Here is a 27,172-nt window from a genome sequence, read left to right as displayed (position 1 = left end):
TAATATTGAGTTGCACCCCCTTTTGCCCTCAGAACCAAAGTCATTTGTCGGGGCATGGACTCTACAAGGTGTCAAAAGCGTTCCACAGGTTGACTGGATGTCCTTTGGGTGGTGGACCATTCTTGATACACACAGGAAACTGTTGAGTGTGAAAAAACCCAGCAGAGTTTAATTTCTTGACACAAACCGGTGCGCCTGGCACCTACTACAATACTCTGTTCAAATGGGGCTCCCGAGTGGCGCAGCGGTCTAAGGCACTGCCTCTTAGAGCTAGAGACGTCACTACAGACCCTGGTTCGATTCCAGGCTGTATCACAACCGGTCGTGATTGGGAGTCCCATTAGGGCGGCGCACAATTGGCCCAGCGTCGTCCAGGCCGTCATTGTAAATAAGAACTTGTTCTTAACCCGACTTGCCTGGTTAAATACCATTAAAAAATGCACTTAAATACCCTCTGAATGGCACACATATGTCTCAAGGCCTGTCTCAAGGCTTAAACATCCTTCTTTAACCTGTCTCCTCCCCTTCATATATACTGATTGAAGTGGATTTAACAAGTGACATCAATAAGGGATCAAAGCTTTCACCTGGATTCACCTGGTCAGTCTGTCATGGGAAGAGCAGGTGTTCTTAATGTTTTGTACACTCAGTGTAAATATAGGTCTCTTTTTTTTGTTTAGGCAAAAAGTTAAAATCAAAACAACAAACGTTTGAAAGGCAAGATAGGCGACAAGTGTACTACCTGAGTTACAATTAGAGGAGAACCATGGGGTTGGCATTGAGCCATAACTTTAGTTAAATAAGAGGTCTCTCTGACCTGGGTTCTAGTACCCTGTCCAGGGAACATCCATCAAGCTGCCTCACGCTACAGAAACGGGGCCATTCTGTCTTGACCAAAGCTACTTACAGACCTGGGTTAGGTTTTCGAGTAGTCTACAGTAAAGTTACAAAGTCACAAGAGCCTAGGGCTGGGCGATATGGCCAAAATATTATATCACGGTATTTCTTTTTAAATTGGACGATATGACGGTATTTTTAGTTTTTAAATAATAAAAGTTGTACATTTGCTTTATGAGTAGTGAGTAGGGATCCCAGGGTGCTTTATGAGTAGTGAGTGATCCCAGGGTGCTTTATGAGTAGTGAGTAGGGATCCCAGGGTGCTTTATGAGTAGTGAGTGATCCCAGGGTGCTTTATGAGTAGTGAGTGATCCCAGGGTGCTTTATGAGTAGTGAGGGATCCCAGGGTGCTTTATGAGTAGTGAGTGATCCCAGGGTGCTTTATGAGTAGTGAGTGATCCCAGGGTGCTTTATGAGTAGTGAGTAGGGATCCCAGGGTGCTTTATGAGTAGTGAGTGATCCCAGGGTGCTTTATGAGTAGTGAGTGATCCCAGGGTGCTTTATGAGTAGTGAGTGATCCCAGGGTGCTTTATGAGTAGTGAGTGATCCCAGAGTGCTTTATGAGTAGTGAGTAGTGATCCCAGGGTGCTTTATGAGTAGTGAGTGATCCCAGGGTGCTTTATGAGTAGTGAGGGATCCTAGGGTGCTTTATGAGTAGTGAGTGATCCCAGGGTGCTTTATGAGTAGTGAGTAGTGATCCCAGAGTGCTTTATGAGTAGTGAGTGATCCCAGAGTGCTTTATGAGTAGTGAGTGATCCCAGGGTGCTTTATGAGTAGTGAGCGATCCTAGGGGTGGCAACACATATATTCTAAGTGATTTCAATGAGTCTTTCTCCATTCTGATTGGTTTATACTGTTCAATTCAACCAAAACAAATTTCAGCACTTTTATCATGTCTGCATTTCCTGCACTCAATTGCAGTGGTGGAAAAAGTACCCAGTTGTCAGACTTGCGTAAAAGTAAAGATACGTTAATAGAAAATGACTCAAGTAAAACTGAAAGTCACCCAGTAAAATACTACTTGAGTAAAAGCATTTGGTTTTAAATATACTTAAGTATCAAAAGTAAATGTAATTTATAAAATGTACTTAAGTTTCAATAGTAAAAATATAAACAATTTCAAATTCCTTATATTAAGCAAACCATATGGCACCATTTTCTAGGTTTTTAAAATGTATTTACGGATAGCCAGGGGCACACTCCAACACTCAAACATAATTTACAAACAAAGCATTTGTGTTTAGTGAGTCCTCCAGATCAGAGGCAGTAGATGACCAGGGATGTTCTCTTGATAAGTGTGTGAATTGGACAATTTTCCTGTCCTGCTAAGCATTCAAAATGTAACGAGTACTTTTAGGTGTCAGTGAAAATGTATGGAGTAAAAACTACAGTATTTTCTTTAGGAATGTATTGAAGTAAAAGTAAAAAGTACTATAAAATAGTAAAGTAATGTACAGTCATGGCCAAAAGTTTTGAGAATGACACAAATATTAATGTTCACAAAGTCTGCTGCCTCAGTTTGTATGTTGGCAATTTGCATACACTCGGGAATGTTATGAAGAGGGATCAGATGAATTGCAATTAATTGCAAAGTCCCTCTTTGCCATGCAAATGGACTGAATCCCCCAAAAACATTTCCACTGCATTTCAGCCCTGCCACAAAAGGACCAGGTGACATCATGTCAGTGATTCTCTCGTTAACACAGGTGTGAGTGTTGACGAGGACAAGGCTGGAGATCACTCTGTCATGCTGATTGAGTTCGAATAACAGACTGGAAGCTTCAAAAGGAGGGTGGTGCTTGGAATCATTGTTCATCCTCTGTCAACCATGGTTACCTGCAAGGAAACAGGTTCCGTCATCATTGCTTTGCACAAAAAGGGCTTCACAGGCAAGGATATTGTTGCCAGTAAGATTGCACCTAAATCAACCATTTATCGGATCATCAAGAACTTCAAGGAGAGCGGTTTAATTGTTGCGAAGGAGGCTTCAAGGCGCCCAAAAAAGTCCAGCAAGCGCCAGGACCGTCTCCTAAAGTTGATTCAGCTGCGGGATCGGGGCACCACCAGTACACAGCTTGCTCAGGAGTGGCAGCAGGCAGGTGTGAGTGCATCTGCACGCACAGTGAGGCGAAGGCTTTTGGAGGATGGCCTGGTGTCAAGGAGGGCAGCAAAGAAGCCACTTCTCTCCAAGAAAAACATCGGGTACAGACTGATATTCTGCAAAAGGTACAAGGATTTGACTGCTGAGGACTGGGGTAAAGTCATTTTCTCTGATGAATCCCCTTTCCGATTGTTTGGGGCATCCGGAAAAAAGCTTGTCCGGAGAAGACAAGGTGAGCGCTACCATCAGTCCTGTGTCATGCCAACAGTAAAGCATCCTGATACCATTCATGTGTGGGGTTGCGTCTCAGCCAAGGGAGTGGGCTCACTCACAATCTTGCCTAAGAACACAATAAAGAATGGTACCAACACATCCTCCGAGAGCAACTTCTCCCAACCATCCAGGAACAGTTTGGTGATGAACAATGCCATTTCCAGCATGATGGAGCACCTTGCCATAAGGCAAAAGTGATAACTAAGTGGCTCGGGGAACAAAACATCGATATGTTGGGTCCATGGTCAGGAAATTCCCCAGACCTTAATCCCATTGAGAACTTGTGGTCAATCCTCAAGAGGTGGGTGGAAAAACAAAACCCCACAAATTCTGACAAACTCAAGAAGGGGCTGCCATCAGTCAGGATGTGGCCCAGAAGTTAATTGACAGCATGCCAGGGCAGATTGCAGAGGTCTTGAAAAAGAAAGGTCAACACTGCAAATATTGACTCTTTGCATCAACTTCATGTAATTGTCAATAAAAGCCTTTGACACTTATGAAATGCTTGTAATTATACTTCAGTATTCCATAGTAACATCTGACAAAAATATCTAAAGACACTGAAGCAGCAAACTTTGTGGAAATTAATATTTGTGTCATTCTTAAAACTTTTGGCCACGACTGTACAGATAACAAAAAAAACAACTTAAGTAGTACTTGAAAGTATTTTTACTTAAGTACTTTACACCACTGCTCAATTGAGGTAATTTCCACACAGCCACGTAGAGCTGCACGATATGGGCAAATAATCTAGTATTTTTAACCAAATGTTGCAATTGCGATTTGACTTGCGAATTAGAGCAAAACTGTTGGAATCATGGAAATAGAATGACTATTCTAATTCTATAGTTAGAATATAATAGTGGGCACTTTGAATACAGTGTTGTTTGAGATGACAATGAATTAAAATGCCAGAGGGGGAGTTATTGTGATAGGGTAGGAACTAAAGTGTTGATAAGTGTTTCCTAGGGGACCCTATAGTCTTTGGCTACATTGCATGTTTTCTCTTAGCTACTTCACATATTCTTGCTTTGCATATTACTATTTGATTTAGAAGATACTGTTGCACAAACAACATGCTGATTTAGGTCTACGCCCTCACTGGTATTATCAGGCTGTATTAGCTAGCTACGTTTGCTCTTACTCAGTACATTTATTAGCTAGCTAGCTATTAGCATTAGCGGCTAACAATTAGCATCTCACAAGATTTAGGGCAACATCCTAAGAAAAGACAAACTAGCTGTTTGCTGATGTAAGAAACACAAACTAATAGTGTCATTATAGAACGCTAGTGGATTTATATTAAGAAGCAAAGTGAAAACAGCATTATTGTCATCAACATGGTTGCATGTGCTGCGTTGACCATGCAGACTGAACGCAAGTGTCTCTTGGTTGAGGAACATTAAATGCGCTCCTTGAGTGACAGGGGGCGTGGCTAGGTCTGTGTGGAAAGTGGCACGGAGCGAAAGAGCGGAGAGAGATGACTCAAGTAGTGAATTAAACTATACAAATTGACATGACAAACGACGTATCACATTTAACAAACCCAAACATTCAAATACCGGTATAGAAGGTAAAGTAAAAACCCAAACCGGTCCCTGCATCAATACCGGTATATCATAAAATACGGTATACCGCCCCAGCCCTACAATAGCCTACTGTAAAGCCACAGTAGGACTAAAGTAGTTAGTGTGGTACAGTGGTAGTAAAGAAGTGTATACCTGGGACCCAGTAGGTCAGAGGAACATTCTTTGCGTTTCCGTGACTCGGCCCTGGCAGCAGGGTCCGAGAGGTTTTCATCGGCGCCACTCATCCTCACTGCATATCAGCGTCTGTGGAGACAACACACACAGAGAGAACAGTTATATAGACAACATAACAATCATCCACCTACAAAGAGTGGATAGAGAAACACACTAATGTACTAGCAGCTGTCAGAGAAAGACCACACTAATGTACCAGGAGCTGTCAGAGAAAGACCACACTAATGTACCAGCAGCTGTCAGAGAAAGACCACACTAATGTACCAGCAGCTGTTAGAGAAAGACCACACTAATGTACCAGCAGCTGTCAGAGAAAGACCACACTAATGTACCAGCAGCTGTCAGAGAAAGACCACACTAATGTACCAACAGCTGTCAGAGAAAGACCACACTAATGTACCAACACCTGTCAGAGAAAGACCACACTAATGTACTAGCAGCTGTCAGAGAAAGACCACACTAATGTACCAACAGCTGTCAGAGAAAGACCACACTAATGTACCAGCAGCTGTCAGAGAAAGACCACACTAATGTACCAACAGCTGTCAGAGAAAGACCACACTAATGTACCAACAGCTGTCAGAGAAAGACCACACTAATGTACCAGCAGCAGTCAGAGAAAGACCACACCAATGTACCAACAGCTGTCAGAGAAAGACCACACTAATGTACCAGCAGCTGTCAGAGAAAGACCACACTAATGTACCAACAGCTGTCAGTGAAAGACCACACTAATGTACCAACAGCTGTCAGAGAAAGACCACACTAATGTACCAGCAGCTGTCAGAGAAAGACCACACCAATGTACCAACAGCTGTCAGAGAAAGACCACACTAATGTACCAGCAGCTGTCAGAGAAAGACCACACTAATGTACCATCAGCTGTCAGAGAAACACCACACTAATGTACCAGCAGCTGTCAGAGAAAGACCACACTAATGTACCATCAGCTGTCAGAGAAACACCACACTAATGTATTAGGAGCTGTCAGAGAAACACCACATTAATGTACCATCAGCTGTCAGAGAAACACCACACTAATGTACCATCAGCTGTCAGAGAAACACCACACTAATGTACCAGCAGCTGTCAGAGAAAGACCACACTAATGTACCAGCAGCTGTCAGAGAAAGACCACACTAATGTACAAACAGCTGTCAGAGAAAGACCACACTAATGTACCAGCAGCTGTCAGAGAAACACACTAATGTACCAGCAGCTGTCAGAGAAAGACCACACTAATGTACAAACAGCTGTCAGAGAAAGACCACACTAATGTACCAGCAGCTGTCAGAGAAACACACTAATGCATAAAAAGGTACTTAACCCAAAATGACACTCTTCCCCAAATCCCATCTCCAAGTGAACTAGGGAGGCTCATTCAGATGTTGGGCTGTCTGCCCTATTCCGGGGTGCACACACTAGAGGTCGACCGATTAATTAGGACGATTTCAACTTTTCATAACAATCGGTAATCGGCATTTTTGAACACCGATTATGGCCGATTACATTGCACTCCACGAGGAGACTGCGTGGCAGGCTGACTACCTGTTACGCGAGTGCAGCAAGGAGCCAAGGTAAGTTGCTAGCTAGCATTAAACTTCTCTTATAAAAAACAATTAATCAATCTTAACACAATCACTAGTTAACTACACATGGTTGATGATATTACTAGTTTACCTAGCTTATACTGCGTTGCATATAATCGATGCGGTGCCTGTTAATTTATCATGGAATCACAGCCTACTTCGCCAAAAGGGTGATGATTTAACAAGCACATTCTCGAAAAAAAGCACTGTCGTTTCACCAATGTGTACCTAACCACAAACATTTCTGTGTGTTTATTATATTATAATTAAGTCTATGATTTGATATTTGATAGAGCAGTCTGACTGAGCGGTGGTAGGCAGCAGCAGGCTCGTAAACATTAATTCAAACAGCACTATAGCATTGCACTGTTTATGACTTCAAGCCTATCAACTCCCGAGATTAGGCTGGCAATACTATAGTGCCTATAAGAGCATCCAATAGTCAAAGTCAAATGGTATAGAGAGAAATAGTCCTATAATAACTACAACCTAAAACTTCTTCGGTATCGGCTTTTTTTGGTTTCTCCAATAATCGGGATTTAAAAATCATAAATCGGTCGACCTCTAGCACACACACACTTGCACTACGTGCATGCACGCCCGCAGGAACACACACACACACATGCACGCCCGCAGGAACACACACACGCATGCACGCCCGCAGGAACACACACACGCATGCACGCCCGCAGGAACACACACACACACACACATATGCACGCCCGTAGGAACACACACACACGTGCCCCTATGCTGGTGGAATTGGTTGATCCGACACAAGAGGAACGAGCGAAAGTGGAGCGGAGATTCAATTCTTTCCTTCTGATGGTGCTCTTCTCCCCAGAGAGACTGAAACGAGAGCACAGAGAGACAGAGAGAGAAAGATAAGCTTTCACTATGTACAGACTCAGTGAGCATAGCCTTGCTATTGAGAAAGGCCGCCGTAGGCAGACCTGGCTCTCAAGAGAAGACAGGCTATGTGCACACTGCCCACAAAATGAGGTGGAAACTGAGCTGTACTTCCTAACCTCCTGCCCAATGTATGACCATATTAGAGACACATATTTCCCTCAGATTACACAAATCCACAAAGAATTCAAAAACAAACCCAGTTTTGATAAACTTCCATATCTACTGGGTAAAATACCACAGTGTGCCATCACAGCAGCAATATTTGTGACCTGTTGCCACAAGAAAAGGGCAACTAGTGAAGAACAAACACCATTGTAAATACAACCCATATTTATGCTTATTTATTTTAACTTGTGTGCTTTAACCATTTGTACATTGTTACAACACTGTATATATATAATATAACATTTGTAATGTCTTTATTGTTTTGAAACTTCTGTATGTGTAATGTTTACTGTTAATTTGTATTGTTTATTTCACTTTTGTATAATATCTACCTCACTTGCTTTGGCAATGTTAACACATGTTTCCCATGCCAATAAAGCCCCTTGAATTGAATTGAATTGAGAGAGAGAGAGAGAGAGAGAGAGAGAGAGAGAGAGAGAGAGAGAGAGAGAGAGAGAGAGAGAGAGAGAGAGAGAGAGATAGAGAGACAGAGAGAGACAGAGAGAGACAGAGAGAGACAGAGAGAGACAGAGAGACAGAGAGAGACAGAGAGACAGAGAGACAGAGAGACAGAGAGACAGAGAGACAGAGAGACAGAGAGACAGAGCTCCACACTCCCCCAAAACCATGTGCTCAACTAAGGTGAGGAAAGCAAGACAGTTTCTAGAGTTTCTAAACACACTGACGGTCTACTGCTCTATACTTTATACTCTATCCTCTATACTTCAGACAATCCCCTCAACAAGCCACCATCTGTCTGTAACATTGTCCCCTCAACAAGCCACCGTCTGTCTGTAACATTGTCTCCTCAACAAGCCACCGTCTGTCTGTAACATTGTCTCCTCAACAAGTCACAATCTGTCTGTAACATTGTCCCCTCAACAAGCCACCATCTGTCTGTAACATTGTCCCCTCAACAAGCCACCGTCTGTCTGTAACATTGTCTCCTCAACAAGCCACCGTCTGTCTGTAACATTGTCTCCTCAACAAGTCACAATCTGTCTGTAACATTGTCCCCTCAACAAGCCACCATCTGTCTGTAACATTGTCTCCTCAACAAGTCACAATCTGTCAAACATTGTCCCCTCAACAAGTCACAATCTGTCTGTAACATTGTCTCCGCAACAAGTCACAATCTGTCAAACATTGTCCCCTCAACAAGTCACAATCTGTCTGTAACATTGTCTCCGCAACAAGTCACAATCTGTCAAACATTGTCCCCTCAACAAGTCACAATCTGTCTGTAACATTGTCTCCGCAACAAGCCACAATCTGTCAAACATTGTCCCCTCAACAAGTCACAATCTGTCTGTAACATTGTCTCCGCAACAAGTCACAATCTGTCTGTAACATTGTCCCCTCAACAAGTCACAATCTGTCTGTAACATTGTCTCCTCAACAAGTCACAATCTGTCTGTAACATTGTCCCCTCAACAAGCCACCATCTGTCTGTAACATTGTCTCCTCAACAAGCCACCATCTGTCTGTAACATTGTCCCCTCAACAAGCCACCATCTGTCTGTAACATTGTCTCCTCAACAAGTCACAATCTGTCAAACATTGTCCCCTCAACAAGTCACAATCTGTCTGTAACATTGTCCCCTCAACAAGTCACAATCTGTCTGTAACATTGTCTCCGCAACAAGTCACAATCTGTCAAACATTGTCCCCTCAACAAGTCACAATCTGTCTGTAACATTGTCTCCGCAACAAGCCACAATCTGTCAAACATTGTCTCCGCAACAAGTCACAATCTGTCTGTAACATTGTCTCCTCAACAAGCCACCATCTGTCTGTAACATTGTCCCCTCAACAAGCCACCATCTGTCTGTAACATTGTCTCCTCAACAAGTCACAATTGGTCAAACATTGTCCCCTCAACAAGTCACAATCTGTCTGTAACATTGTCTCCGCAACAAGTCACAATCTGTCAAACATTGTCCCCTCAACAAGTCACAATCTGTCTGTAACATTGTCTCCGCAACAAGTCACAATCTGTCAAACATTGTCCCCTCAACAAGTCACAATCTGTCTGTAACATTGTCTCCGCAACAAGCCACAATCTGTCAAACATTGTCCCCTCAACAAGTCACAATCTGTCTGTAACATTGTCTCCGCAACAAGTCACAATCTGTCTGTAACATTGTCCCCTCAACAAGTCACAATCTGTCTGTAACATTGTCTCCTCAACAAGTCACAATCTGTCTGTAACATTGTCCCCTCAACAAGCCACCATCTGTCTGTAACATTGTCTCCTCAACAAGCCACCATCTGTCTGTAACATTGTCCCCTCAACAAGCCACCATCTGTCTGTAACATTGTCTCCTCAACAAGTCACAATCTGTCAAACATTGTCCCCTCAACAAGTCACAATCTGTCTGTAACATTGTCCCCTCAACAAGTCACAATCTGTCTGTAACATTGTCTCCGCAACAAGTCACAATCTGTCAAACATTGTCCCCTCAACAAGTCACAATCTGTCTGTAACATTGTCTCCGCAACAAGCCACAATCTGTCAAACATTGTCTCCGCAACAAGTCACAATCTGTCTGTAACATTGTCTCCTCAACAAGTCACAATCTGTCTGTAACATTGTCCCCTCAACAAGTCACAATCTGTCTGTAACATTGTCTCCTCAACAAGTCACAATCTGTCAAACATTGTCTCCGCAACAAGTCACAATCTGTCTGTAACATTGTCCCCTCAACAAGTCACAATCTGTCTGTAACATTGTCTCCTCAACAAGCCACCATCTGTCTGTAACATTGTCCCCTCAACAAGCCACCATCTGTCTGTAACATTGTCTCCTCAACAAGTCACAATTGGTCAAACATTGTCCCCTCAACAAGTCACAATCTGTCTAACATTGTCTCCGCAACAAGTCACAATCTGTCAAACATTGTCCCCTCAACAAGTCACAATCTGTCTGTAACATTGTCCCCTCAACAAGTCACAATCTGTCTGTAACATTGTCTCCTCAACAAGTCACAATCTGTCTGTAACATTGTCCCCTCAACAAGTCACAATCTGTCAAACATTGTCCCCTCAACAAGTCACAATCTGTCAAACATTGTCCCCTCAACAAGTCACAATCTGTCTGTAACATTGTCCCCTCAACAAGTCACAATCTGTCAAACATTGTCCCCTCAACAAGTCACAATCTGTCAAACATTGTCCCCTCAACAAGTCACAATCTGTCTGTAACATTGTCTCCGCAACAAGTCACAATCTGTCAAACATTGTCCCCTCAACAAGTCACAATCTGTCTGTAACATTGTCCCCTCAACAAGTCACAATCTGTCTGTAACATTGTCCCCTCAACAAGTCACAATCTGTCTGTAACATTGTCCCCTCAACAAGTCACAATCTGTCTGTAACATTGTCTCCTCAACAAGTCACAATCTGTCTGTAACATTGTCCCCTCAACAAGTCACAATCTGTCTGTAACATTGTCTCCTCAACAAGCCACCATCTGTCTAACATTGTCCCCTCAACAAGTCACAATCTGTCTGTAACATTGTCCCCTCAACAAGTCACAATCTGTCTGTAACATTGTCTCCTCAACAAGTCACAATCTGTCAAACATTGTCTCCTCAACAAGTCACAATCTGTCTGTAACATTGTCTCCTCAACAAGTCACAATCTGTCAAACATTGTCCCCTCAACAAGTCACAATCTGTCTGTAACATTGTCTCCTCAACAAGTCACAATCTGTCAAACATTGTCTCCGCAACAAGTCACAATCTGTCTGTAACATTGTCTCCTCAACAAGTCACAATCTGTTTGTAACATTGTCCCCTCAACAAGTCACAATCTGTCTGTAACATTGTCTCCTCAACAAGTCACAATCTGTCAAACATTGTCTCCGCAACAAGTCACAATCTGTCTGTAACATTGTCTCCTCAACAAGCCACCATCTGTCAAACATTGTCCCCTCAACAAGCCACCATCTGTCTGTAACATTGTCTCCTCAACAAGTCACAATCTGTCAAACATTGTCCCCTCAACAAGTCACAATCTGTCTGTAACATTGTCTCCGCAACAAGTCACAATCTGTCAAACATTGTCCCCTCAACAAGTCACAATCTGTCTGTAACATTGTCTCCGCAACAAGTCACAATCTGTCAAACATTGTCCCCTCAACAAGTCACAATCTGTCTGTAACATTGTCTCCGCAACAAGCCACAATCTGTCAAACATTGTCCCCTCAACAAGTCACAATCTGTCTGTAACATTGTCTCCGCAACAAGTCACAATCTGTCTGTAACATTGTCCCCTCAACAAGTCACAATCTGTCTGTAACATTGTCTCCTCAACAAGTCACAATCTGTCTGTAACATTGTCCCCTCAACAAGCCACCATCTGTCTGTAACATTGTCTCCTCAACAAGCCACCATCTGTCTGTAACATTGTCCCCTCAACAAGCCACCATCTGTCTGTAACATTGTCTCCTCAACAAGTCACAATCTGTCAAACATTGTCCCCTCAACAAGTCACAATCTGTCTGTAACATTGTCCCCTCAACAAGTCACAATCTGTCTGTAACATTGTCTCCGCAACAAGTCACAATCTGTCAAACATTGTCCCCTCAACAAGTCACAATCTGTCTGTAACATTGTCTCCGCAACAAGCCACAATCTGTCAAACATTGTCTCCGCAACAAGTCACAATCTGTCTGTAACATTGTCTCCTCAACAAGTCACAATCTGTCTGTAACATTGTCCCCTCAACAAGTCACAATCTGTCTGTAACATTGTCTCCTCAACAAGTCACAATCTGTCAAACATTGTCTCCGCAACAAGTCACAATCTGTCTGTAACATTGTCCCCTCAACAAGTCACAATCTGTCTGTAACATTGTCTCCTCAACAAGCCACCATCTGTCTGTAACATTGTCCCCTCAACAAGCCACCATCTGTCTGTAACATTGTCTCCTCAACAAGTCACAATTGGTCAAACATTGTCCCCTCAACAAGTCACAATCTGTCTGTAACATTGTCTCCGCAACAAGTCACAATCTGTCAAACATTGTCCCCTCAACAAGTCACAATCTGTCTGTAACATTGTCCCCTCAACAAGTCACAATCTGTCTGTAACATTGTCTCCTCAACAAGTCACAATCTGTCTGTAACATTGTCCCCTCAACAAGTCACAATCTGTCAAACATTGTCCCCTCAACAAGTCACAATCTGTCAAACATTGTCCCCTCAACAAGTCACAATCTGTCTGTAACATTGTCCCCTCAACAAGTCACAATCTGTCAAACATTGTCCCCTCAACAAGTCACAATCTGTCAAACATTGTCCCCTCAACAAGTCACAATCTGTCTGTAACATTGTCTCCGCAACAAGTCACAATCTGTCAAACATTGTCCCCTCAACAAGTCACAATCTGTCTGTAACATTGTCCCCTCAACAAGTCACAATCTGTCTGTAACATTGTCCCCTCAACAAGTCACAATCTGTCTGTAACATTGTCCCCTCAACAAGTCACAATCTGTCTGTAACATTGTCTCCTCAACAAGTCACAATCTGTCTGTAACATTGTCCCCTCAACAAGTCACAATCTGTCTGTAACATTGTCCCCTCAACAAGTCACAATCTGTCTGTAACATTGTCTCCTCAACAAGTCACAATCTGTCAAACATTGTCTCCTCAACAAGTCACAATCTGTCTGTAACATTGTCTCCTCAACAAGTCACAATCTGTCAAACATTGTCCCCTCAACAAGTCACAATCTGTCTGTAACATTGTCTCCTCAACAAGTCACAATCTGTCAAACATTGTCTCCGCAACAAGTCACAATCTGTCTGTAACATTGTCTCCTCAACAAGTCACAATCTGTTTGTAACATTGTCCCCTCAACAAGTCACAATCTGTCTGTAACATTGTCTCCTCAACAAGTCACAATCTGTCAAACATTGTCTCCGCAACAAGTCACAATCTGTCTGTAACATTGTCTCCTCAACAAGCCACCATCTGTCAAACATTGTCCCCTCAACAAGCCACCATCTGTCTGTAACATTGTCTCCTCAACAAGTCACAATCTGTCAAACATTGTCCCCTCAACAAGTCACAATCTGTCTAACATTGTCCCCTCAACAAGTCACAATCTGTCTGTAACATTGTCTCCGCAACAAGCCACAATCTGTCAAACATTGTCCCCTCAACAAGTCACAATCTGTCTGTAACATTGTCTCCGCAACAAGTCACAATCTGTCTGTAACATTGTCCCCTCAACAAGTCACAATCTGTCTGTAACATTGTCTCCTCAACAAGTCACAATCTGTCTGTAACATTGTCCCCTCAACAAGCCACCATCTGTCTGTAACATTGTCTCCTCAACAAGCCACCATCTGTCTGTAACATTGTCCCCTCAACAAGCCACCATCTGTCTGTAACATTGTCTCCTCAACAAGTCAATCTGTCAAACATTGTCCCCTCAACAAGTCACAATCTGTCTGTAACATTGTCTCCGCAACAAGCCACCATCTGTCTGTAACATTGTCTCCGCAACAAGCCACAATCTGTCAAACATTGTCCCCTCAACAAGTCACAATCTGTCAAACATTGTCCCCTCAACAAGTCACAATCTGTCTGTAACATTGTCTCCGCAACAAGCCACAATCTGTCAAACATTGTCCCCACAACAAGTCACAATCTGTCTGTAACATTGTCCCCTCAACAAGTCACAATCTGTCTGTAACATTGTCTCCTCAACAAGCCACCATCTGTCTGTAACATTGTCCCCTCAACAAGCCACCATCTGTCTGTAACATTGTCTCCTCAACAAGTCACAATCTGTCAAACATTGTCCCCTCAACAAGTCACAATCTGTCTGTAACATTGTCTCCGCAACAAGTCACAATCTGTCAAACATTGTCCCCTCAACAAGTCACAATCTGTCAAACATTGTCCCCTCAACAAGTCACAATCTGTCTGTAACATTGTCTCCGCAACAAGTCACAATCTGTCAAACATTGTCCCCTCAACAAGTCACAATCTGTCTGTAACATTGTCCCCTCAACAAGTCACCATCTGTCAAACATTGTCCCCTCAACCATTCACAATCTGTCTGTAACATTGTCTCCGCAACAAGTCACAATCTGTCAAACATTGTCCCCTCAACAAGTCACAATCTGTCTGTAACATTGTCCCCTCAACAAGTTACAATCTGTCTGTAACATTGTCCCCTCAACAAGTCACAATCTGTCAAACATTGTCCCCTCAACAAGTCACAATCTGTCTGTAACATTGTCTCCGCAACAAGTCACAATCTGTCAAACATTGTCCCCTCAACAAGTCACAATCTGTCTGTAACATTGTCTCCTCAACAAGCCACCATCTGTCTGTAACATTGTCCCCTCAACAAGTCACAATCTGTCTGTAACATTGTCCCCTCAACAAGCCACCATCTGTCTGTAACATTGTCTCCTCAACAAGTCACAATCTGTCAAACATTGTCCCCTCAACAAGTCACAATCTGTCTGTAACATTGTCCCCTCAACAAGTCACAATCTGTCTGTAACATTGTCTCCTCAACAAGTCACAATCTGTCAAACATTGTCCCCTCAACAAGTCACAATCTGTCTGTAACATTGTCTCCTCAACAAGTCACAATCTGTCAAACATTGTCTCCGCAACAAGTCACAATCTGTCTGTAACATTGTCTCCTCAACAAGTCACAATCTGTCTGTAACATTGTCCCCTCAACAAGTCACAATCTGTCTGTAACATTGTCTCCTCAACAAGTCACAATCTGTCAAACATTGTCTCCGCAACAAGCCACCATCTGTCTGTAACATTGTCTCCTCAACAAGTCACAATCTGTCAAACATTGTCCCCTCAACAAGTCACAATCTGTCTGTAACATTGTCCCCTCAACAAGTCACAATCTGTCTGTAACATTGTCTCCTCAACAAGTCACAATCTGTCAAACATTGTCTCCGCAACAAGTCACAATCTGTCTGTAACATTGTCTCCTCAACAAGCCACCATCTGTCAAACATTGTCCCCTCAACAAGCCACCATCTGTCTGTAACATTGTCTCCTCAACAAGTCACAATCTGTCAAACATTGTCCCCTCAACAAGTCACAATCTGTCTGTAACATTGTCTCCGCAACAAGTCACAATCTGTCTGTAACATTGTCCCCTCAACAAGTCACAATCTGTCTGTAACATTGTCTCCTCAACAAGTCACAATCTGTCTGTAACATTGTCCCCTCAACAAGCCACCATCTGTCTGTAACATTGTCTCCTCAACAAGCCACCATCTGTCTGTAACATTGTCCCCTCAACAAGCCACCATCTGTCTGTAACATTGTCTCCTCAACAAGTCAATCTGTCAAACATTGTCCCCTCAACAAGTCACAATCTGTCTGTAACATTGTCTCCGCAACAAGTCACAATCTGTCAAACATTGTCCCCTCAACAAGTCACAATCTGTCTGTAACATTGTCTCCGCAACAAGCCACAATCTGTCAAACATTGTCCCCTCAACAAGTCACAATCTGTCTGTAACATTGTCCCCTCAACAAGTCACAATCTGTCTGTAACATTGTCTCCTCAACAAGTCACAATCTGTCTGTAACATTGTCTCCTCAACAAGTCACAATCTGTCTAACATTGTCCCCTCAACAAGTCACAATCTGTCAAACATTGTCCCCTCAACAAGTCACAATCTGTCTAACATTGTCCCCTCAACAAGTCACAATCTGTCTAACATTGTCCCCTCAACAAGCCACCATCTGTCTGTAACATTGTCCCCTCAACAAGTCACAATCTGTCTGTAACATTGTCCCCTCAACAAGTCACAATCTGTCTGTAACATTGTCTCCTCAACAAGCCACCATCTGTCTGTAACATTGTCCCCTCAACAAGTCACAATCTGTCTGTAACATTGTCCCCTCAACAAGCCACCATCTGTCTGTAACATTGTCTCCTCAACAAGTCACAATCTGTCAAACATTGTCCCCTCAACAAGTCACAATCTGTCTGTAACATTGTCCCCTCAACAAGTCACAATCTGTCTGTAACATTGTCTCCTCAACAAGTCACAATCTGTCAAACATTGTCCCCTCAACAAGTCACAATCTGTCTAACATTGTCTCCGCAACAAGTCACAATCTGTCTGTAACATTGTCTCCGCAACAAGTCACAATCTGTCTGTAACATTGTCCCCTCAACAAGTCACAATCTGTCTGTAACATTGTCTCCTCAACAAGTCACAATCTGTCTGTAACATTGTCCCCTCAACAAGCCACCATCTGTCTGTAACATTGTCTCCTCAACAAGCCACCATCTGTCTGTAACATTGTCCCCTCAACAAGCCACCATCTGTCTGTAACATTGTCTCCTCAACAAGTCAATCTGTCAAACATTGTCCCCTCAACAAGTCACAATCTGTCTGTAACATTGTCTCCGCAACAAGTCACAATCTGTCAAACATTGTCCCCTCAACAAGTCACAATCTGTCTGTAACATTGTCTCCGCAACAAGCCACAATCTGTCAAACATTGTCCCCTCAACAAGTCACAATCTGTCTGTAACATTGTCCCCTCAACAAGTCACAATCTGTCTGTAACATTGTCTCCTCAACAAGTCACAATCTGTCTGTAACATTGTCTCCTCAACAAGTCACAATCTGTCTAACATTGTCCCCTCAACAAGTCACAATCTGTCAAACATTGTACCCTCAACAAGTCACAATCTGTCTAACATTGTCCCCTCAACAAGCCACCATCTGTCTGTAACATTGTCCCCTCAACAAGTCACAATCTGTCTGTAACATTGTCTCCTCAACAAGTCACAATCTGTCAAACATTGTCTCCGCAACAAGTCACAATCTGTCTGTAACATTGTCTCCTCAACAAGTCACAATCTGTCAAACATTGTCTCCGCAACAAGTCACAATCTGTCTGTAACATTGTCTCCTCAACAAGTCACAATCTGTCAAACATTGTCTCCGCAACAGGTCACAATCTGTCAAACATTGTCCCCTCAACAAGTCACAATCTGTCAAACATTGTCCCCTCAACAAGTCACAATCTGTCTGTAACATTGTCCCCTCAACAAGCCACAATCTGTCAAACATTGTCCCCTCAACAAGTCACAATCTGTCTGTAACATTGTCCCCTCAACAAGTCACAATCTGTCAAACATTGTCCCCTCAACAAGTCACAATCTGTCAAACATTGTCCCCTCAACAAGTCACAATCTGTCTGTAACATTGTCCCCTCAACAAGCCACAATCTGTCAAACATTGTCCCCTCAACAAGTCACCATCTGTCTGTAACATTGTCCCCTCAACAAGTCACAATCTGTCAAACATTGTCCCCTCAACAAGTCACAATCTGTCTGTAACATTGTCTCCTCAACAAGTCACAATCTGTCAAACATTGTCCCCTCAACAAGTCACAATCTGTCTGTAACATTGTCCCCTCAACAAGTCACAATCTGTCTGTAACATTGTCTCCTCAACAAGTCACAATCTGTCTAACATTGTCCCCTCAACAAGTCACAATCTGTCTGTAACATTGTCCCCTCAACAAGTCACAATCTGTCAAACATTGTCCCCTCAACAAGTCACAATCTGTCAAACATTGTCCCCTCAACAAGTCACAATCTGTCTGTAACATTGTCTCCTCAACAAGTCACAATCTGTCAAACATTGTCCCCTCAACAAGTCACAATCTGTCTGTAACATTGTCTCCGCAACAAGTCACAATCTGTCAAACATTGTCCCCTCAACAAGTCACAATCTGTCTGTAACATTGTCTCCTCAACAAGTCACAATCTGTCTAACATTGTCCCCTCAACAAGTCACAATCTGTCTGTAACATTGTCTCCTCAACAAGCCACAATCTGTCTAACATTGTCCCCTCAACAAGTTTCTCTATAGGACCCACCACTATGTCATTTCTCTCCTGTTCTATTAGACCCACCACTATGTCATTTCTCTCCTGTTCTATTAGACCCACCACTATGTCATTTCTCTCCTGTTCTATTAGACCCACCACTATGTCATTTCTCTCCTGTTCTATTAGACCCACCACTATGTCATCTCTCTCCTGTTCTATTAGACCCACCACTATGTCATGTCTCTCCTGTTCTATTGGACCCACCACTATGTCATTTCTCTCCTGTTCTATTAGACCCACCACTATGTCATCTCTCTCCTGTTCTATTGGACCACCACTATGTCATTTCTCTCCTGTTCTATAGGTTATCAAATCGCTTTCTTTCATTGTCCAGAAGCCAAATGCACAATCCTGGTCATATTATCAACGCATCCTGGTCATGTTATCAACCCATCCTGGTCATGTTATCAACCCATCCTGGTCATATTAACAACCCATCCTGGTTATATTATCAACCCATCCTGGTCATATTATCAACCCATCCTGGTCATATTATCAACCCATCCTGGTCATATTAACAACCCATCCTGGTCATATTATCAACCCATCCTGGTCATATTATCAACCCATCCTGGTCATATTAACAACCCATCCTGGTCATATTATCAACCCATCCTGGTCATATTATCAACCCATCCTGGTCATATTATCAACCCATCCTGGTCATATTAACAACCCATCCTGGTCATATTATCAACCCATCCTGGTCATGTTATCAACCCATCCTGGTCATATTATCAACCCATGCTGGTTATATTATCAACCCATCCTGGTCATATTATCAACCCATCCTGGTTATTTTATCAACCCATCCTGGTTATATTATCAACCCATCCTGGTCATATTAACAACCCATCCTGGTCATATCATCAACCCATCCTTGTCATATCATCAACCCATCCTGGTCATATCAACAACCCATCCTAGTCATATTATCAACCCATCCTGGTCATATTAACAACCCATCCTGGTCATATCATCAACCCATCCTGGTCATATTATCAACCCATCCTGGTCATATTAACAACCCATCCTGGTCATATCATCAACCCATCCTGGTCATATCATCAACCCATCCTGGTTATATTAACAACCCATCCTGGTCATATTATCAACCCATCCTGGTCATATTATCAACCCATCCTGGTTATATTATCAACCCATCCTGGTCATATTATCAACTCATCCTGGTCATATTAACAACCCATCCTGGTCATATTAACAACCCATCCTGGTCATATTATCAACCCATCCTGGTCATATTATCAACCCATCCTGGTCATATTATCAACCCATCCTGGTCATGTTAACAACCCATCCTGGTTATATTATCAACCCATCCTGGTCATATTATCAACCCATCCTGGTCATATTAACAACCCATCCTGGTCATATTATCAACCCATCCTGGTCATATTATCAACCCATCCTGGTCATATTAACAACCCATCCTGGTCATATTATCAACCCATCCTGGTCATATTATCAACCCATCCTGGTCATATTAACAACCCATCCTGGTCATATTAACAACCCATCCTGGTCATATTAACAACCCATCCTGGTCATATTAACAACCCATCCTGGTCATATTAACAACCCATCCTGGTCATATTATCAACCCATCCTGGTCATATTATCAACCCATCCTGGTCATATTATCAACCCATCCTGGTCATATTAACAACCCATCCTGGTCATATTAACAACCCATCCTGGTCATATTATCAACCCATCCTGGTCATGTTAACAACCCATCCTGGTTATATTATCAACCCATCCTGGTCATATTATCAACCCATCCTGGTCATATTAACAACCCATCCTGGTCATATTATCAACCCATCCTGGTCATATTATCAACCCATCCTGGTTATATTAACAACCCATCCTGGTCATATTATCAACCCATCCTGGTCATATTATCAACTCATCCTGGTCATATTAACAACCCATCCTGGTCATGTTATCAACCCATCCTGGTTGTTGCGTCTTTAGATTCCCCCTCTTTCTAATTTTCTAACAGAGATTTCCATCTCTGTCAAATATGGAACCACTATCAGGTGTGCTGTTCAGAACGGTGTCTTCCCCAGGTGTGCTGTTCAGAATGGTGTCTTCCCCAGGTGTGATGTTCAGAATGGTGTCTTCCCCAGGTGTGCTGTTCAGAATGGTGTCTTCCCACGAATTGCATTTTGACAAATGTTTGAAAATGACGTTTTATTGGGCTGCTTCACGAAAGGAGTTGCATGTTCTGTTAATATGCATTACCATAATCTACATGTGATTTCTGTCATTCTGAGCACCGTGGTTTCATGCCCTAACGGGTTACAATGCATATGGGTCCATTCGATTTCTGAAATTGCCGTTAAATTTAAAATCTTCCCGGTCACGTTGTCCGGGTTCCATATTTTCCTAACGGAAAACTCTGAAGCGCGCACACACCCACACAAACACCAGCCCCGACCTTAATGACAGACGATCAATTATTGAGAGCTGATGAATGTTTAATAACCAGCCGCCACCATGATGTGTTGTATAATGGAGGGCTATATGAACACTGACTAGGAGGTTACTGCTGCATGCTGGGAGAGCACTCTGATATCTCTCCTCTCTTACAGGGGGGACAACAGCTAGAGAAAGCTACAGGACGAACAAGATGGCAGCAGTCAAGGCCAGACAGGTAGTGTGTTACACTCTGAGCCACTGTTAACCAGGGTCACGGCCAGACAGGTAGTGTGTTACACTCTGAGCCACTGTTAACCAGGGTCACGGCCAGACAGGTAGTGTGTTACACTCTGAGCCACTGTTAACCAGGGTCAAGGTCAGACAGGTAGTGTGTTACACTCTGAGCCACTGTTAACCAGGGTCAAGGTCAGACAGGTAGTGTGTTACACTCTGAGCCACTGTTAACCAGGGTCACGGCCAGACAGGTAGTGTGTTACACTCTGAGCCACTGTTAACCAGGGTCAAGGCCAGACAGGTAGTGTGTTACACTCTGAGCCACTGTTAACCAGGGTCACGGCCAGACAGGTAGTGTGTTACACTCTGAGCCACTGTTAACCAAGGTCCGGCCAGACAGGTAGTGTGTTACACTCTGAGCCACTGTTAACCAGGGTCACGGCCAGACAGGTAGTGTGTTGTGTTACACTCTGAGCCACTGTTAACCAGGGTCACGGTCAGACAGGTAGTGTGTTACACTCTGAGCCACTGTTAACCAAGGTCCGGCCAGACAGGTAGTGTGTTACACTCTGAGCCACTGTTAACCAGGGTCACGGCCAGACAGGTAGTGTGTTGTGTTACACTCTGAGCCACTGTTAACCAGGGTCACGGTCAGACAGGTAGTGTGTTACACTCTGAGCCACTGTTAACCAGGGTCACGGCCAGACAGGTAGTGTGTTACACTCTGAGCCACTGTTAACCAGGGTCACGGCCAGACAGGTAGTGTGTTACACTCTGAGCCACTGTTAACCAGGGTCACGGCCAGACAGGTAGTGTGTTACACTCTGAGCCACTGTTAACCAGGGTCACGGCCAGACAGGTAGTGTGTTACACTCTGAGCCACTGTTAACCAGGGTCACGGCCAGACAGGTAGTGTGTTGTGTTACACTCTGAGCCACTGTTAACCAGGGTCACGGCCAGACAGGTAGTGTGTTACACTCTGAGCCACTGTTAACCAGGGTCACGGCCAGACAGGTAGTGTGTTACACTCTGAGCCACTGTTAACCAGGGTCACGGCCAGACAGGTAGTGTGTTACACTCTGAGCCACTGTTAACCAGGGTCACGGCCAGACAGGTAGTGACTGAACATAAGACTGAACGGCACAGTACAGCAGTACTACAGAATGGCTCAGCTAGCGTTAGCCTGGCCAAGCGCCAGCCAGCTCATGTCAATGGGACGAGTTAGCCGTAGCGCTAGCTAGGTCGCGCCAAGCTCCCTGCTGGATTGCAGTGGCCTACTTAAAGCCTAATGGATAGAGATACAGAGAGTGAGAAAGTGATAGAGACTTTGCTGATAGCTACTTTCAGGAGAAGTGTACTTAGTATGTCTGTGGTTTTGTCACCTAGCTATTTGAAGATGAACGCACTACGTCGCTCTGGATAAGAGCATCTGCTAAATGACAAAATGTAAATGTAGGTGAGAGAGAAAGACATACAGTGGGGAGAACAAGTATTTGATACACTGCCGATTTTGCAGGTTTTCCTACTTACAAAGCATGTAGAGGTCTGTAATTTTTATCATAGGTAAACTTCAACTGTGAGAGACGGAATCTAAAACAAAAATCCAGAAAATCACATTGTATGATTTTTAAGTAATTAATTTGCATTTTATTGCATGACATAAGTATTTGATCACCTACCAACCAGTAAGAATTCCGGCTCTCACAGACCTGTTAGTTTTTCTTTAAGAAGCCCTCCTGTTCTCCACTCATTACCTGTATTAACTGCACCTGTTTGAACTCGTTACCTGTATAAAAGACACCTGTCCACACGCTCAATCAAACAGACTCCAACCTCTCCACAATGGCCAAGACCAGAGAGCTGTGTAAGGACATCAGGGATAAAATTGTAGACCTGCACAAGGCTGGGATGAGCTACAGGACAATAGGCAAGCAGCTTGGTGAGAAGGCAACAACTGTTGGCGCAATTATTAGAAAATGGAAGAAGTTCAAGATGACGGTCAATCACCCTCGGACTGGGGCTCCATGCAAGATATCACCTCGTGGGGCATCAATGATCATGAGGAAGGTGAGGGATCAGCCCAGAACTACACGGCAGGACCTGGTCAATGACCTGAAGAGAGCTGGGACCACAGTCTCAAAGAAAACCATTAGTAACACACTACGCCGTCATGGATTAAAATCCTGCAGCGCACGCAAGGTCCCCCTGCTCAAGCCAGCGCATGTCCAGGCCCGTCTGAAGTTTGCCAATGACCATCTGGATGATCCAGAGGAGGAATGGGAGAAGGTCATGTGGTCTGATGAGAGAAAAATATAACTTTTTGGTCTAAACTCCACTCGCTGTGTTTGGAGGAAGAAGAAGGATGAGTACAACCCCAAGAACCCATCCCAACCGTGAAGCATGGAGGTGGAAACATCATTCTTTGGGGCTGCTTTTCTGCAAAGGGGACAGGACGACTGCACCGTATTGAGGGGAGGATGGATGGGGCCATGTATCGCGAGATCTTGGCCAACAACCTCCTTCCCTCAGTAAGAGCATTGAAGATGGGTCGTGGCTGGGTCTTCCAGCATGACAACGACCCGAAACACACAGCCAGGGCAACTAAGGAGTGGCTCCGTAAGAAGCATCTCAAGGTCCTGGAGTGGTCTAGCCAGTCTCCAGACCTGAACCCAATAGAAAATCTTTGGAGGGAGCTGAAATTCCGTATTGCCCAGCGACAGCCCCGAAACCTGAAGGATCTGGAGAAGGTCTGTATGGAGGAGTGGGCCAAAATCTCTGCTGCAGTGTGTGCAAACCTGGTCAAGAACTACAGGAAATGTATGATCTCTGTAATTGCAAACAAAGGTTTCTGTACCAAATATTAAGTTCTGCTTTTCTGATGTATCAAATACTTATGTCATGCAATAAAATGCAAAGGAATTACTTAAAAATCATACAATGTGATTTTCTGGATTTTTGTTTTAGATTCCGTCTCTCACAGTTGAAGTGTACCTATGATAAAAATTACAGACCTCTACATGCTTTGTAAGTAGGAAAACCTGCAAAATCGGCAGTGTATCAAATACTTGTTCTCCCCACTGTATATATATATATTAGAGAGAGAGAGAGAGAGCAATAGGGTCTCTACATGTCCTGGTGCTGCTCTCGGGGCCTCTACATGTCCTGGTGCTGCTCTCGGGGCCTCTACATGTCCTGGTGCTGCTCTCGGGGCCTCTACATGTCCTGGTGCTGCTCTCGGGGCCTCTACATGTCCTGGTGCTGCTCTCGGGGTCTCTACATGTCCTGGTGCTGCTCTCGGGGCCTCTACATGTCCTGGTGCTGCTCTCGGGGCCTCTACATGTCCTGGTGCTGCTCTCGGGGTCTCTACATGTCCTGGTGCTGCTCTCGGGGCCTCTACATGTCCTGGTGCTGCTCTCGGGGCCTCTACATGTCCTGGTGCTGCTCTCGGGGTCTCTACATGTCCTGGTGCTGCTCTCGGGTCTCTACATGTCCTGGTGCTGCTCTCGGGGTCTCTACATGTCCTGGTGCTGCTCTCGGGGCCTCTACATGTCCTGGTGCTGCTCTCGGGGTCTCTACATGTCCTGGTGCTGCTCTCGGGGCCTCTACATGTCCTGGTGCTGCTCTCGGGGTCTCTACATGTCCTGGTGCTGCTCTCGGGGTCTCTACATGTCCTGGTGCTGCTTTCGGGGCCTCTACATGTCCTGGTGCTGCTCTCGGGGCCTCTACATGTCCTGGTGCTGCTTTCGGGGCCTCTACATGTCCTGGTGCTGCTCTCGGGGTCTCTACATGTCCTGGTGCTGCTCTCGGGGCCTCTACATGTCCTGGTGCTGCTCTCGGGGCCTCTACATGTCCTGGTGCTGCTCTCGGGGCCTCTACATGTCCTGGTGCTGCTCTCGGGGTCTCTACATGTCCTGGTGCTGCTCTCGGGGCCTCTACATGTCCTGGTGCTGCTCTCGGGGTCTCTACATGTCCTGGTGCTGCTCTCGGGGTCTCTACATGTCCTGGTGCTGCTCTCGGGGCCTCTACATGTCCTGGTGCTGCTCTCAGGGTCTCTACATGTCCTGGTGCTGCTCTCAGGGTCTCTACATGTCCTGGTGCTGCTCTCGGGGTCTCTACATGTCCTGGTGCTGCTCTCGGGGTCTCTACATGTCCTGGTGCTGCTCTCGGGGCCTCTACATGTCCTGGTGCTGCTCTCGGGGCCTCTACATGTCCTGGTGCTGCTCTCGGGGTCTCTACATGTCCTGGTGCTGCTCTCAGGGTCTCTACATGTCCTGGTGCTGCTCTCGGGGCCTCTACATGTCCTGGTGCTGCTCTCAGGGTCTCTACATGTCCTGGTGCTGCTCTCGGGGCCTCTACATGTCCTGGTGCTGCTCTCGGGGTCTCTACATGTCCTGGTGCTGCTCTCGGGGTCTCTACATGTCCTGGTGCTGCTCTCGGGGTCTCTACATGTCCTGGTGCTGCTCTCGGGGTCTCTACATGTCCTGGTGCTGCTCTCGGGGTCTCTACATGTCCTAGTCCTACTTAGTGTTGGTCTGTAGCAGAACCTCCAGGTAAATAGTCCATCTGATTGGTATTCTTACAGCAGCATGTCCCCACCTCTAAAGTACCATCTATCAGAGCTGTTGCATATAAACCAGTCCTAACATTGTCACGGCCAGACAGGGTGGCCCGTAGGGAACAGGGTGGCCCGTAGGTAACAGGGTGGTCCGTAGGGAACAGGGTGGTCCGTAGGTAACAGGGTGGTCCGTAGGGAACAGGGTGGACCGTAGGTAACAGGGTGGTCCGTAGGGAGCAGGGTGGCCCGTAGGTAACAGGGTGGCCCGTAGGGAACAGGGTGGTCCGTAGGGAACAGGGTGGTCCGTAGGGAACAGGGTGGTCCGTAGGGAACAGGGTGGCCCGTAGGGAACAGGGTGGACCGTAGGGAACAGGGTGGTCCGTAGGGAACAGGGTGGTCCGTAGGTAACAGGGTGGTCCGTAGGGAACAGGGTGGCCCGTAGGGAACAGGGTGGTCCGTAGGGAACAGGGTGGTCCGTAGGGAACAGGGTGGTCCGTAGGGAACAGGGTGGACCGTAGGTAACAGGGTGGTCCGTAGGTAACAGGGTGGTCCGTAGGGAACAGGGTGGACCGTAGGTAACAGGGTGGTCCGTAGGTAACAGGGTGGTCCGTAGGTAACAGGGTGGTCCGTAGGGAACAGGGTGGTCCGTAGGGAACAGGGTGGCCCGTAGGGAACAGGGTGGTCCGTAGGGAACAGGGTGGTCCGTAGGGAACAGGGTGGTGGGTAGGGAACAGGGTGGTCCGTAGGGAACAGGGTGGTGGGTAGGGAACAGGGTGGTGGGTAGGGAACAGGGTGGTCCGTAGGTAACAGGGTGGCCCGTAGGGAACAGGGTGGTCCGTAGGGAACAGGGTGGTCCGTAGGGAACAGGGTGGTCCGTAGGGAACAGGGTGGTCCGTAGGGAACAGGGTGGCCCGTAGGGAACAGGGTGGCCCGTAGGTAACAGGGTGGCCCGTAGGGAACAGGGTGGTCCGTAGGGAACAGGGTGGTCCGTAGGGAACAGGGTGGTCCGTAGGGAACAGGGTGGTCCGTAGGGAACAGGGTGGCCCGTAGGGAACAGGGTGGTCCGTAGGGAACAGGGTGGCCCGTAGGGAACAGGGTGGCCCGTAGGGAACAGGGTGGTCCGTAGGGAACAGGGTGGTCCGTAGGGAACAGGGTGGCCCGTAGGGAACAGGGTGGTCCGTAGGGAACAGGGTTCCTGGGGCCCCGGTGTTGGGAGTGCCCTCAGATCTGTCACACCAGACCAGTGGGAGAGGACGAGAGAGAGGAAGGGAGACCAGTGGGAGAGGACGAGAGAGAGGAAGGGAGACCAGTGGGAGAGGA

The 27,172-nt window shown here is 45.2% G+C and overlaps 1 protein-coding gene across 3 annotated transcripts in view; it reads right to left on the bottom strand.

Moving 5' to 3' along the window:
• Positions 1 to 27,172, bottom strand: part of LOC139583259 (nuclear receptor coactivator 2-like) — a 242,172-nt gene that overhangs the window by 153,566 nt on the left and 61,434 nt on the right. For all 3 annotated transcript variants that reach the window (XM_071414135.1, XM_071414136.1, XM_071414137.1), the window contains exon 2: positions 4,993 to 5,103. In XM_071414135.1, coding sequence (XP_071270236.1) covers positions 4,993 to 5,084 — 92 coding nt within the window. In that variant the 5' untranslated portion in view covers positions 5,085 to 5,103. The remainder of the gene's footprint in view (positions 1 to 4,992; positions 5,104 to 27,172) is intronic.

This window comes from Salvelinus alpinus, chromosome 8, assembly GCF_045679555.1.
Source record: "Salvelinus alpinus chromosome 8, SLU_Salpinus.1, whole genome shotgun sequence".
NCBI classification, from domain to species: domain Eukaryota; kingdom Metazoa; phylum Chordata; class Actinopteri; order Salmoniformes; family Salmonidae; genus Salvelinus; species Salvelinus alpinus.
The sequence above is the reverse complement of the archived record's forward strand: the minus strand, read 5'-3'. Positions and strand labels throughout refer to the sequence as shown.